This window comes from Vicugna pacos, unplaced genomic scaffold (assembly GCF_048564905.1).
Source record: "Vicugna pacos unplaced genomic scaffold, VicPac4 scaffold_203, whole genome shotgun sequence".
NCBI classification, from domain to species: domain Eukaryota; kingdom Metazoa; phylum Chordata; class Mammalia; order Artiodactyla; family Camelidae; genus Vicugna; species Vicugna pacos.
The window spans coordinates 337,384-349,249 of record NW_027328882.1 but is presented as its reverse complement, the minus strand read 5'-3'; the positions used below and the strand labels follow the sequence as shown (position 1 = coordinate 349,249).

General features: G+C 61.3%; 1 protein-coding gene across 1 annotated transcript; it reads left to right on the top strand.

The window, feature by feature from the left end:
• The first annotated feature begins 1,572 nt into the window (after nucleotides 1–1,572).
• Nucleotides 1,573–4,687, top strand: LOC140695404 (uncharacterized). The gene is made up of 3 exons (XM_072958101.1): nucleotides 1,573–1,980; nucleotides 2,397–2,682; nucleotides 2,988–4,687. The coding sequence occupies exons 1-3, from the start codon at nucleotides 1,846–1,848 to the stop codon at nucleotides 4,634–4,636; spliced, it is 2,070 nt and encodes a 689-aa protein (XP_072814202.1). The 5' UTR covers nucleotides 1,573–1,845; the 3' UTR covers nucleotides 4,637–4,687.
• The last annotated feature ends 7,179 nt before the right edge of the window (nucleotides 4,688–11,866 follow it).

Below are 11,866 nucleotides of genomic sequence, written 5' to 3'. Positions count from 1 at the left end.
GTACCTGCTCTACCCCGTGTTTGCACACCCCTGAGACTGCACAGTCCCAGGTCTGCACACTCTTTGGCCTGCACACTCCTAGGCCTGTTCCGTCTTGTGTCTGCAGACCTCTGGGGCTGCACACTCCAGGGCCTACACACACCTGGGCCTGCACGAATCTGGGCCTGTTCACTCCTGGGCCTGCACACTCCTGTCTCTGCACACTCCTGGCCTTGGATACTCCTGGGACAGTACACTCCTGGGACTGACCTGCCCTGGGCCTGCACTCTCCTGGCCCTGGACAAGCTTCTGTCTGCACACACCTGGGGCTGCACACTCCTGGGCCTGCACACTCCTGGGCCTGCCCTCTCCTGGGCCTACACTCTCCTTGGCCTGCACACTCCTGGGCCTGCTCCCTCCTGTGCCGGCACACTCCTGGGCCTACTCCCACTTGTGCCTGCACACTCCTAGGCCTGTTCCCACCTGTGCCGGCACACTCCTGGGACTACACACTCCTATGTCTGCACACCCCTGGGCCTGCACACTCCTGGACCTGTACACTCTTGGGCCTGCACAATAATGGGCCTGCACACTCCTGGAAATGCACCCTCCTGGGCCTGCACACTCCTCTGTCTGCACACTACTAGGCCTGCACACTCCAGGGCCTGCTGACTTCTGTGTCTGCACACTCTTGGGCCTGCCTTCTCCTGGGCCCGCACAATCCCTCGTCTGCACACTCCTGGGCCTGTACGTTCCTGGGCCTTTCCTCGCCTGGGCCGCCCCCAATTAGACCCGCCCTCTCCTTGACCTGCACACTCCTGGGCCTGCACACTCCTGGGCCTGCACACTCCTGGGCATGCCCTCTCTTCGGCCTGTACACTCCTGGACCTGCACACTCCTGGACTTGTACACACCTGGGCCTGCCCTGGCCTGGGCCTGCACACTAATGGGCCTGAACACTCCTGTGCCTGCACACTCCTGGGCCTTTCCTTGCCTGCACCTGCCCCCAATTTGGCAGAACCCGGTCCCAGTATCCATCCAACCTGCAGGGGACTGTGTGGGAATCACACAAGGATGTGTGACCAGAAGGCAAAAAAAAAGCAGGGAGCCACTGTGGGGCAGCGCACCCTAGAGGCCTAGATGGGGCACTGGGCCTGAATCTGACATGACAGAACGACCTAGGAGGTCGCATGCCAGAATGGACGATATCAGAGTTGTGTTTAATTTCAACCCGCCGACAGGGAGCTGGGAAGCAGGCGGCAAGGAGGGTGACTTTCCCCAGATCCCAGGGCAGACCCCGGCCTGTGTGGGGTGTGCCCTGCTCCCCACAAGCCCTCTGTGGGGCCCTTCCTTTGCTGAGTCTGTGCATGAGCTCCCTGTGATGCCAGCCCGCAGAGGTGACAGGTGCAGTAGGTGTTTGTGGTTCTAGAGACATGATGGCTTTCCTAGGAAGCAGGGTCCTGAATGATCCCCACTGGGCCAATGGGGGATTGGGGAGACCCTGAGAAGCAGGTGGCTTGTCCAGGGTGACAGCACTGCTGGCGGGGGAGCCGGGTCTGAACCCAGCTGTGTCGTCAGAGCTGTGACCCTGGCTGCATCCAGGCCTCCCCAGGGCAATAGGAGGGGCCGAGTTGGTGTCACTGGGTGGACATGGCATGGGGTGGGAAGTGAGCCATCAGCAGCCCAGAGAGGCCCTTGGGGAGCTTTGTGTAAGGAGGAAGCTTGGGGAAGGGGACCCCAGGAAGTGACCTCACTTCCCTGGCAACAGAGCCCAACAGAACTTGGGACCCAGGTCACCAGGCACCCGCTGTGTAGAGAAGGACACTTCTCAACTGACTTGGCTGGTGAACTCAGCTCAGCTCAGACATGTTTTGTTGCATCCCAAGATCCCGAGGTCGCGGCCCCCGGAAAGCCCGCAGCAACGGCCTTTGCCAACAGTGCCGACAGTGGGTCGGGTCTCACCCCAGGCGCCTCTGGCCTTTTGGCCAGAGGGACCGAAAGGTAACACAGGGAGGCCCAGGGCAGGCCCGCCCAGGCCGGGTCACCACTCAGACCCCACCCGGGTGGCCCCACGGCCCCTTCCTGACTGGTGGCGGTGGGGCAGTCATGTTGGGGGGGGGTCCTGCCTCAAGCAAGAGCAGGCTGAGGAAGGGTCAGAGGCCTGGGGGGCCGATCACGTCCCCAGCCTGGGTCCAAGTGGGCTGGCTGGGATGTGGAGAACCGGGGCAGGGCCCTGCTGCCCGAGGTGGCGCCCATGCCCTAGGGTGTGTCTCTTGCCTCCCGGGTGACTGAGATGACCAAGGTCCCAGTCGGATCTGGCAGCAGAGGGTCGAGTGGGGCAGAAGCAGGAGTGGTCCTGGCCGGGCAGGGCTCTGAGACCTCCGGACCGGGCCGGCTGCCGGTCACTGTCATTGCAGAGCCAGACACCGCAGGATCCGGGGAACCAGGACACTCATGCCACCTCTCCAAGTGAGGGGCTGGTGTGCCACACTGTGGAAGGCCAGCACAGGCTCCAGAAGAGTCTGGGTATGAAGGGCTCCCCACCACCACGGCCTCCTGCCCAGACATCGCCCAGGTCTCTCCCCAGGATCTTGCCCAGGGCTGAGGGGCAGCTCAGCACCCCCGGCTCTGACCTGGAGCACCGTGCCCACCTCCTGGGGATTCAGGTAGAGGACCAGGAGCCCCCCGAAGCAGAGCCCAAAGGTGAGAAGGGCGGGGCCGGTGTGGGTGTGTAGGTGAGGGAGGGCGGAGGGCTGGGCCACACAGGGAGGCATCCCCAAAGTCTGTAGTTGGGACCAGAGCAAAGACTGGCCTCAGACCACCTGTCTGGAAGAATTCAGTCACAGAACAAGTGCCTGTGGGCACTTGCTCAGTGGGAGCTGCCTGCAAAGCTCTGGGAAGATTTCTGTCCTTGAAAAGGCACGTGGAAAGGGAGGCATGTGGGTACCTTTTTCCAGGTTGTGCCTGAGCAGAACCACTAGACTTAAAGCTCTCTCCACGTCCAACAGTTACAGGTCCAGAGCAGGCAGAGGCAGGGGAAGACGCCAGAAAACAAAAACAGGACCACCAGGGTCCAGCACGAGACCGCGAACACCCTCCAGCTGCTCCTGCTGAACATGAAGATCCTGCTGCTCCAGCTGCATATGAAGAGCCTGCCGCTCCTGCTGATCTTGCCACTCCCGAAGAGCCTGCAGCTCCTACTGATCTTGCCGCTCCTGAACAGCCTGCAGCTCCTGAAGAGCCCGCCGCTCCTGAAGCGCCTGCCATTCCTGCTGATCTAGCTGCTCCTGAAGAGCCTGCTGCTCCTGCTCATCTAGCCGCTCCTGAACAGCCTGCAGCTCCTGAAAAGCCTGCAGCTCCTGAAGAGCCTGCCGCTCCTGCTGATCTTGCCACTCCTGAAGAGCCTGCTGCTCCTGCTGCTCTAGCCGCTCCTGAAGAGCCCGCCACTCCTGAAGAACCTGCCGCTCCTGCTGATCTAGCCGCTCCTGAAGAGCCCGCCATTCCTGCTGATCAAGCCGCTCCTGAAGAGCCCGCTGCTCCTGCTGATCTAGCCGCTCCTGAAGAGCCTGCAGCTCCTGAAGAGCCTGCCGCTCCTGCTGATCTTGCCACTCCTGAAGAGCCTGCCGCTCCTGCTGCTCTAGCCGCTCCTGAAGAGCCCGCCACTCCTGAAGAACCTGCCGCTCCTGCTGATCTAGCCGCTCCTGAAGAGCCTGCCGCTCCTGCTGATCTTGCCACTCCTGAAGACCCTGCAGCTCCTGCTGATCTTGCCACTCCTGAAGAGCCTGCAGCTCCTGCTGATCTTGCCGCTCCTGAAGAGCCCGCTACTCCTGAAGAGCCCGCCGCTCCTGCTGATCTTGCCACTCCTGAAGAGCCTGCAGCTCCTACTGATCTTGCCGCTCCTGAACAGCCTGCAGCTACTGAAGAGCCCGACGCTCCTGAAGAACCTGCCGCTCCTGCAGATCTAGCCGCTCCTGAAGAGCCCGCCATTCCTGCTGATCTAGCCGCTCCTGAAGCGCCTGCCGCTCCTGCTGATCTAGCCACTCCAGAAGAGCCCGCTGCTCCTGATCATCTAGCCGCTCCAGAACAGCCTGCAGCTCTTGAAAAGCCTGCAGCTCCTGAAGAGCCTGCCGCTCCTGCTGCTCTAGCCGCTCCTGAAGAGCCCGCTGCTCCTGCTGATCTAGCCGCTCCTGAAGAGCCCGCCGCTCCTGAAGAGCCCGCCGGTCCTGCTGATCTAGCCGCTCCTGAAGAGCCTGAAGCTCCTGAAGAGCCTGCCGCTCCTGCTGATCTTGCCACCCCTGAAGAGCCTGCAGCTCCTGCTGATCTTGCCGCTCCTGAAGAGCCCGCCGCTCCTGAAGAACCTGCCGTTCCTGCTGATCTAGCCGCTCCTGAAGAGCCTGCCGCTCCTGCTGATCTTGCTGCTCCTGAAAAGCCTGCAGATCCTGCACCTGCACCTGCGCCGCTGGGCAGTGGAGAACCATTTCGGGCATCATCACCCCCTAGGGCTGAGCCCCCTCTGCCCCCTCCTACACCTTCTCCAAAATCCCACCATGAATCCCCTCCCCTACCCGAAGTTGACTTCCCTACCCCTGAATTTGCTTTTGTTTTGTTCTTCTTTAGTTTAGTTTATTTGTTTTACATCATTTATGGCATTCTATAGTTTTCCATTTCCCACTTCCTTTAATAAAATACAGATTTTTTCCCTTTTAAACTGCATTTCAGGAACATTAAGTGCATTCCCATGCTGTCCGACCATCACTACCATGTAGTTTTATGCTATTTATGCCCGTGAAGTACATCCCACCACGGCCTCAAACCCCTCATCTGAGGACGGACTGATGCCTGAAATGGTGGGAGATGACAGGTGTGGGCACGTTGCTGGGATCAGAGTTGATCCCAGGGAACCCACTGTATTGATGGGCAGCAGGTTCAGTGTCCAGGTGCTCTGTTCCGGGGAGGGCGGCTAGAGATGTGCAGAGTCCCCTCCCAGCGGTCCCCGTGCCTGTGTTGGGAACTGACCATCAAGGGGGGCCTGGTGAATGAACCGGACGCTAGAAAGGGACACCCCTAACTCCCCCAATTTGGAAGGCGGGGCTCCTTCTCCCTGCTGAGTGATGTGGCAACTGAGAATATCACACCCCCCACGCCCTAGCAGAAACTTCTCCTCTCACAGAGCCCACCCTCCCATGGGTCCCACTTTCCCCTGAACCCAGAGGCAGAGCCCCTCTGCCAGACAAGGGATGGGTAGGAGGGGTGGCTGCAACCTTACGGGAGTGGGCGTGCACCGTGCTTGACCCCTGAGCTCCCAGCTGTGCAGCAGAGGCCCAGGGAGGACTTGCCAGGGAGGGCCGCAGGGCAGGGGCAGGGCTGAGTTCTGCATGAATCCTGACTATGCGGGGGCCGAGGGACCTGGTTTTGAGCCACGTCCTGGGTCTGGGCACGATGCCTTGTGATCCCACAAGGGAGACCTCTCTGCTCTCATTGTTCAGATGGGAAGACTTGAGCCTGCCCACCTGAAGCGACGCCCTGCTTCCCCAATTGGGGAGGAGGCTGAGTTGGACTGGGCCCCACAATCTTCAAGGAAGATTGCTCTCCCCAAGGTTGGCTCTCTGGGTATAAACCTGGGCAAGGGAGTCCTGACTACCCCCTGCGCCTGCTCTGTGCTGGTAACCTCAGTACACAGAAGCCTTGAGTCTCAGTCCACCCAGGAACCAAACGTTCACCCGCCTACAGCAGAGACAACTGAGGCTCAAAGAGGAAGGTCTGCCCTGGAGATGGTGTGGAGGCCCAAGTCTCAGAAGACAGGTGAAGCCAGGGTCTCAAGGATACTGCACAAACAGGACTTCACTCTGAACTGGGAATGTTGTGGAAAGACCCTGGGGGCCAGGGTGGAGGAGATGGGAAGCAGACCAGAGCCCGGGGGAAGGCAGGGAGCCCCAGGAATGCCTCCATGCCCTCGGCACAGGGCAGGGGAGCAGCTCTGAAGATATGACAGCCGAGGCTGCCCAGGGGGCCTTCATCACTACCACTTTGCTCGGATGACCTCAACAGCCCCATGACCACACCCATTTGACAGATGCAGACAGACACCAAGTTAGCCACCAGGCTGACAAGGAGAGGAGCTGGGATCAAATCCAGGATCAGATTCCAAGTGCTCCGCTCGCTGGCCCCAGACTAAGCCTGCCTGCCAAAACCGACCCCAGGGCCTCCCGCCTGGCACTCTATATATACCTCAGTGGGCTCCCCTGCTGAGCCATCCCATCCCATCCCATCACACTGAGACAAAAGCACAGAGGCCTGGGGTCCAGGAGACAGGACTGGTAGCAGGGCCAGGGTGGGCACGTTCTGCCCACCCCCCTTTGCTGCCCCAGCCCAGGTGTCAAGTGGAAGCCTGACTGACGTGGAAACTGGCAGTGGGTGGGAGAGACAGGATGCCCCTTAGTTTCCCTGGCAACTGCTGCAGAACTGAGTCTTTCAGGATAAATTCAAGTTAGGCCTCAGCTGCTGAAACACCCATTATTTCAAGGCTGGTTACCTTGGTGACCCAGGTGGTGAGGACGTGGTGGGAGGAGGGGGTGGAGAGGCCAGGCAGGGGGCCACCGGCTCAGAGGACAGGCTGACCCTCAGACCTAGACATGACCCTGGTCACACACTGAGCCTTGAATTTCATCACAGACTGACCTCGGGTCCTGACACAGGGTGCCTGGCCCTTATCACAGACGAGCCCTGTTCCTGGTCCCAGACCGCCACCTGAGCTTGGCCGCGCAACCACCACGGAGGGACACTCAGCGAGTGGTGACTGCTACTTCTGTTATCATTGCTGTGCCGTTAACGTGCGTCCCACTCACAGCTGACACCTAACGAATGTCATTCAGACTAGCGTAACCGCAATGGGGGACTGTTCGCAAGGACTCCTGGGGCCCACAGTGCTCGGCAGAGGCTCGCAGGACCCCCTCTGCTGGGTGGCCACAGGGCTCCTGGGCTGGGTGGGCTGTGAGGGGGCAGCAGAGGAGTGGGCAAGGCTGGGGGGTGGGCTGCCCCTCCAGGCCCAGAAGGAAGCAGCCATTCTCCCCCGGCTCAACGCCCCCTCTGTCTGGAAGCCTCACTTTCATCTCATTACCTGATAAACTGAGCAAATGAACGGCAGCCAGGCAGCCTTGGCCACCCAGGAGACAGGGCACACGGTCAGGGGGCTCCCAGCCTCCTTCCCACCCTGGCGCCCCAGCCTGCAGGCTATGGCCTCTCTGGCCCACGGGGCCTCAGTCGGCCGGGATGAGGGCCCTGGGAGAGGCCCGCATCCTGCTAGGCCTTCCTGCTTCCTGGGCAGAGCTCTCCCCAGCCCAGCAGGTGAGGCAGCAGAGGCAGTGGGTCCGCCCCTGTCCATTCCTGCCCTGTCCTCGCCCACCAGGCCGGTTCCCCAGGCATCCAGGCCGTACTCCACGACCTGTGAAGTTAGGGCGTGTCCTGGGGCATGGAGTTCCTCCTCAGCCCAGTACATGGATGTGCAAATGAGGACCACAGGGGACAGGACAGCTCTCTGAATTCCCCCACCCAGTCCCCAGTCCCCTCCACCCTAGCCCCCATGGGTCCTGACTTGGGCCATCTGTCCAGAGGCAGGCAAACGCAGAGAAGACTACCATGAGAGGGAGAGGGATACAGAGCTAAGAGGCCAGGAGAGCAGGAGAGCAGCTGCAGAGGTGCAGCCAGGCAGGGACAGAGGTGGAGGACAGGGGACAGTTGCTCAGGCCCAACAAACACTTCCCACTTGAGCCTGCACATTCCTGGGCCTGCACACTGCTGGGCCTGCACAAACCTGGGCCTGCACGAACCTGGGACTCTTGACAGCCGTGCCTGCCCTCTCCTAGGCATTCACACTCCTGGAACTGCACACTCATTGGCCTGCACCCACCTGGAGCTGCACAATCATGAGCCTGCACATACTTGGGCCTGCACCCTGCTGGGCCTGCACATTTCTGGGCCTGCCTTCTCCTGGGCCCGCACAATCCCTCATCTGCACACTCCTGGGCCTGGACATTCCTGGGCCTGCAGAGTACTGGGCCTGTATACCCCTGGGCCTGCACACTCCTGTCTCTGCACACTCCGGGTTCTGCACACTCCTCGGTCTGTATACTCCTGGGCCTGTACACACCTGGGCCTGCACACTCCTCTGTCTGCACACTCCTGGGCCAGCACACCCATGGAACTGCACACTCTGGTGTCTTCACACTCCTGGGCCTGCACGCTGCTGGGCCTTTCCTCACCTGGGCCTGCCCCCAGTTCGGCCCGCCCTCTCCTGGACCTGCACACTCTTGGGCCTGCACACTCCTGGGCCTGCACACTCCTGTCTCTGCACACTCCGGGGTCTGCACACTCCTCGGTCTGTATACTCCTGGGCCTGTACACTCATGGGCCTGCCGTGGCCTTGGCCTGCACGCTCCTGGTCCTGCACACACCTCTGTCTGCACACTCCTGGGCCTGCATACCCCTGCATCTTCACACTCCTGGGCCTGCACAACCCAGAGCCTGCACAGATCGGGGCCTCTACACACCTGGGCCAGTACACACGTGTGCTTGCTCCCCCCCGTGTCTGCAAACTCCTGGGACTGCACATTCCTGGGTCTGCACACACCTTGGCCTGCACACTCATGGGCCTGTTCCGTCTTGTGTCTGCATACCTCTGGGCCTGCACACTCCAGGGCCTGCACACACCTGGGCCTGCACGAACCTGGGCCTCTTGACTCCTGGGCCTGCCCTTTCCTAGGCCTGCCCACTCCTGTGCCTACACATTCCTGGGCCTGCACACTCCTGGACCTGTACACTCCTGGGCGTGCCCTGGCATGGGCCTGCACACAAATGGGCCTGCACTCTCCAGGGACTGCACCCTCCTGGGCCTGCACACTCCTCTGTCTGCACACTCCTGGGCCTGCCCCAAATTGCCCTGCCCTCTCCTGTGACGGCCCTCACAAGTCCTGCACACTCCTAGGCCTGCACACTCGTGTACCTCCTCCCTCCTGTGCCTGCACACTCCTGGCCATGTACACTCATGGGCCTGCCCTCTGCATGGCGTGCACGGTCCTAGGACTCCCCATTCCTGCGCCTGGACACCCTTGGGCCTGCCCTCTCCTGGGCCTGCACACTCTGGGGCCTGCCCTCACCTGGTTCTGCACACTACTGGGACTGTACACCCCTGGACCTGTACACTGCTGTGCCTTCCCTGGTCTGGGCCTTCCCTGGCCTGGGCCTGAAAACTACTGGGCCTGAAAACTGCTGGAACTGCACACTCATTGGCCTGCAAACTCCAGGACCTGCACAATCTTGGGCTTGAACACACCTGGGCCTGTATACTCCTGGGCCTGCACACTCCTGTCTCTGCACACTGTGGTGTTTGCACACGCCTGGGCCTGCACGAACGTGGGCCTGTACACTCCTGGGCCTGCACACACCTGAGTCTGCACACTCCGGGGTCTGCACACTCCTCGGTCTGTATACTCCTGGGTTGTACACTCCTGGGCCTGACCTGGCCTGGGCCTGCACGCTCCTGGGCCTGCACACTCCTCTGTCTGCACACTTCTGGGCATGCACAACCCTAGACCCTACACTCCTGGGCCTGCGCATCCCAGAGCCTGAACACACCTGGGCCTCTATACTCCTGGGCCACTACTCTCATGTGCCTGCTCCGCCCCGTGTCTACACACTCCTGGCACTGCACAGTCCTGGACCTGCACACTCCTGGGCCTGCCCTGGCCTGGGCCTGCACACTAATGGGCCTACACACACCTAGGAATGCACCCTCCTGGGCCTGCACACTCCTCTGTCTGCACACTCGTGGGCCTTCCCTGGTCTGGGCCTTCCCTGGCCTGGGCCTGCAAACTACTGGGCCTGCAAACTCCTGGAACTGCACACTCATTGGCCTGCACACTCCAGGACCTGCACAATCTTGGGCTTGAACACACCTAGGCCTGTATACTCCTGGACCTGCACACTCCTGTCTTGCACACTCTGGTGTTTGCACACGCCTGGGCCTGCACGAACTTTGGCCTGTACACACCTGGGCCTGCACACTCCTGTATCTGCTCACTTCTGAGACTGCATACACCTGGGCCTGCAAACTCCTGGGCCTGTACACTCCTGGGCCTGAACACTCCTGGACCTGTACACTCCTGGGCATGCCCTGGCCTGGGCCTGCACACTAATGGTGCTACACCCACCTAGGAATGCACACTCATGGGCCTGCACACTCCTGGGCCTGCCGACTCCTGAGCCTGCATTCTCCTGGTCCTTTCCTCGCCTGGGCCACCACCTATTAGGCCCGCCCTCTCTTTGACGTGCACACGCTTGGGCCTGCTCACTCCTCTGTCTGCACACCCCTGCGCCTTGACACCCCTGGACCTGCACACTCCGGGGCCTGCGCATCCCATGGCCTGCACACACCTGGGCCTCTACACTCCTGGGCCAGTACAGTCATGTGCCTGTTCCGCCCCGTGTCTGCACACTCTTGGGACCGCACAGTCCTGGCTATGCACACTCCTTGGCCTGCAGACTCCTAGGCCTGTTCGACTTCTGTCTGCACACCTCTGGGCCTGCACACTACAGGGCCTGCACATACCTGGGCCTGCACGAACCTGGGCCTCTTCACTGCTGGTCCTGCCCTCTCCTAGGCCTGCACACTCCTGGAACTGTACACTCATGGGCCTGCACACTCCTGGACCTGAACAATCTTGAGCCTGCACAATCCTGGGCCTGTACGCTCCTGGGCCTGCACACTCCTGTGCCTGCCCTCTCTTGGCCCTGCACTCTCCTTGGCCTGCACACTCCTGGCCTGTTCCCTCCTGTGCCGGCACACTCCTGGGACTGCACACTCCTGGGCCTGCCCTGGCCTGGGCCTGCACCCTCCTCTGTCTGCACACTCCTGGGACTGCACAGCCCTGAGCCTGTACACTCCTGGACCTGCACACTTCTGTCTCTGCACACTCTGGTGTCTGCACACTCCTGGACATGCACACTCCTGGGCCTGTACACTCCTAGGCCTGCCTTATCCTGGCCCTGGACACTCTTCTGTCTGCACACTCCTGGGGCTGCACACTCTTGGGCCTGCACACTCCTGGACCTGTACAATCCTGGGCCTTCCCTGGTCTGGGTCTTCCCTGGCCTGGTCCTGCACACTAATGGGCCTGAACACTCCTGGTCCTGTACACACCTCGGCCTGCACCCTACTGGTCCTGCACACTCCTCTGTTTGCACACACATGGAACTGCACACCCCTTGGCCTGCACACTCCCAGACCTGCACAATCTTGAGCCTGCACAATCCTGGGCCTGTACACTCCTGGGCCTACACACCCCCAGGCCTGCACACTGCTGGGCCTGCACACTCCTGAGCCTCCCTTCTCCTGGGCCTGCACAATCCCTCATCTGCACACTCCTAGGCCTGCACACCCTTGGGCCTGCACACTCCTGGGCCTGCACACTCCTGTCTCTGCACACTCCGGGGACTGCACAGTCCTCGGTCTGTATACTCCTGGGCCTGTACACTCCTGGGCCTGCCGTGGCCTGGGCCTGCACACTCCTCAGCCTGCACACTCCTCTGTCTGCACACTCCTGGGCCTGCACACACCTGGGCAGGCACACTCCAGGGCCCTCTGACACCTGTGCCTGCACACTCTTGGGCCTGTCTTCTCCTGGGCCCGCATGAACCTGGGCCTCTTCACTGCTGGTCCTGCCCTCTCCTAAGCCTGCACACTCCTGGAACTGCACACTCATGGGCCTGCAGACTCCTGGACCTGCACAATCTTGAGCCTGCACCATCCTGGGCCTGTACGCTCCTGGGCCTGCACACTCCTGTGCCTGCCCTCTCTTGGCCCTGCACTCTCCTGTGCCTGCACACTCCTGGG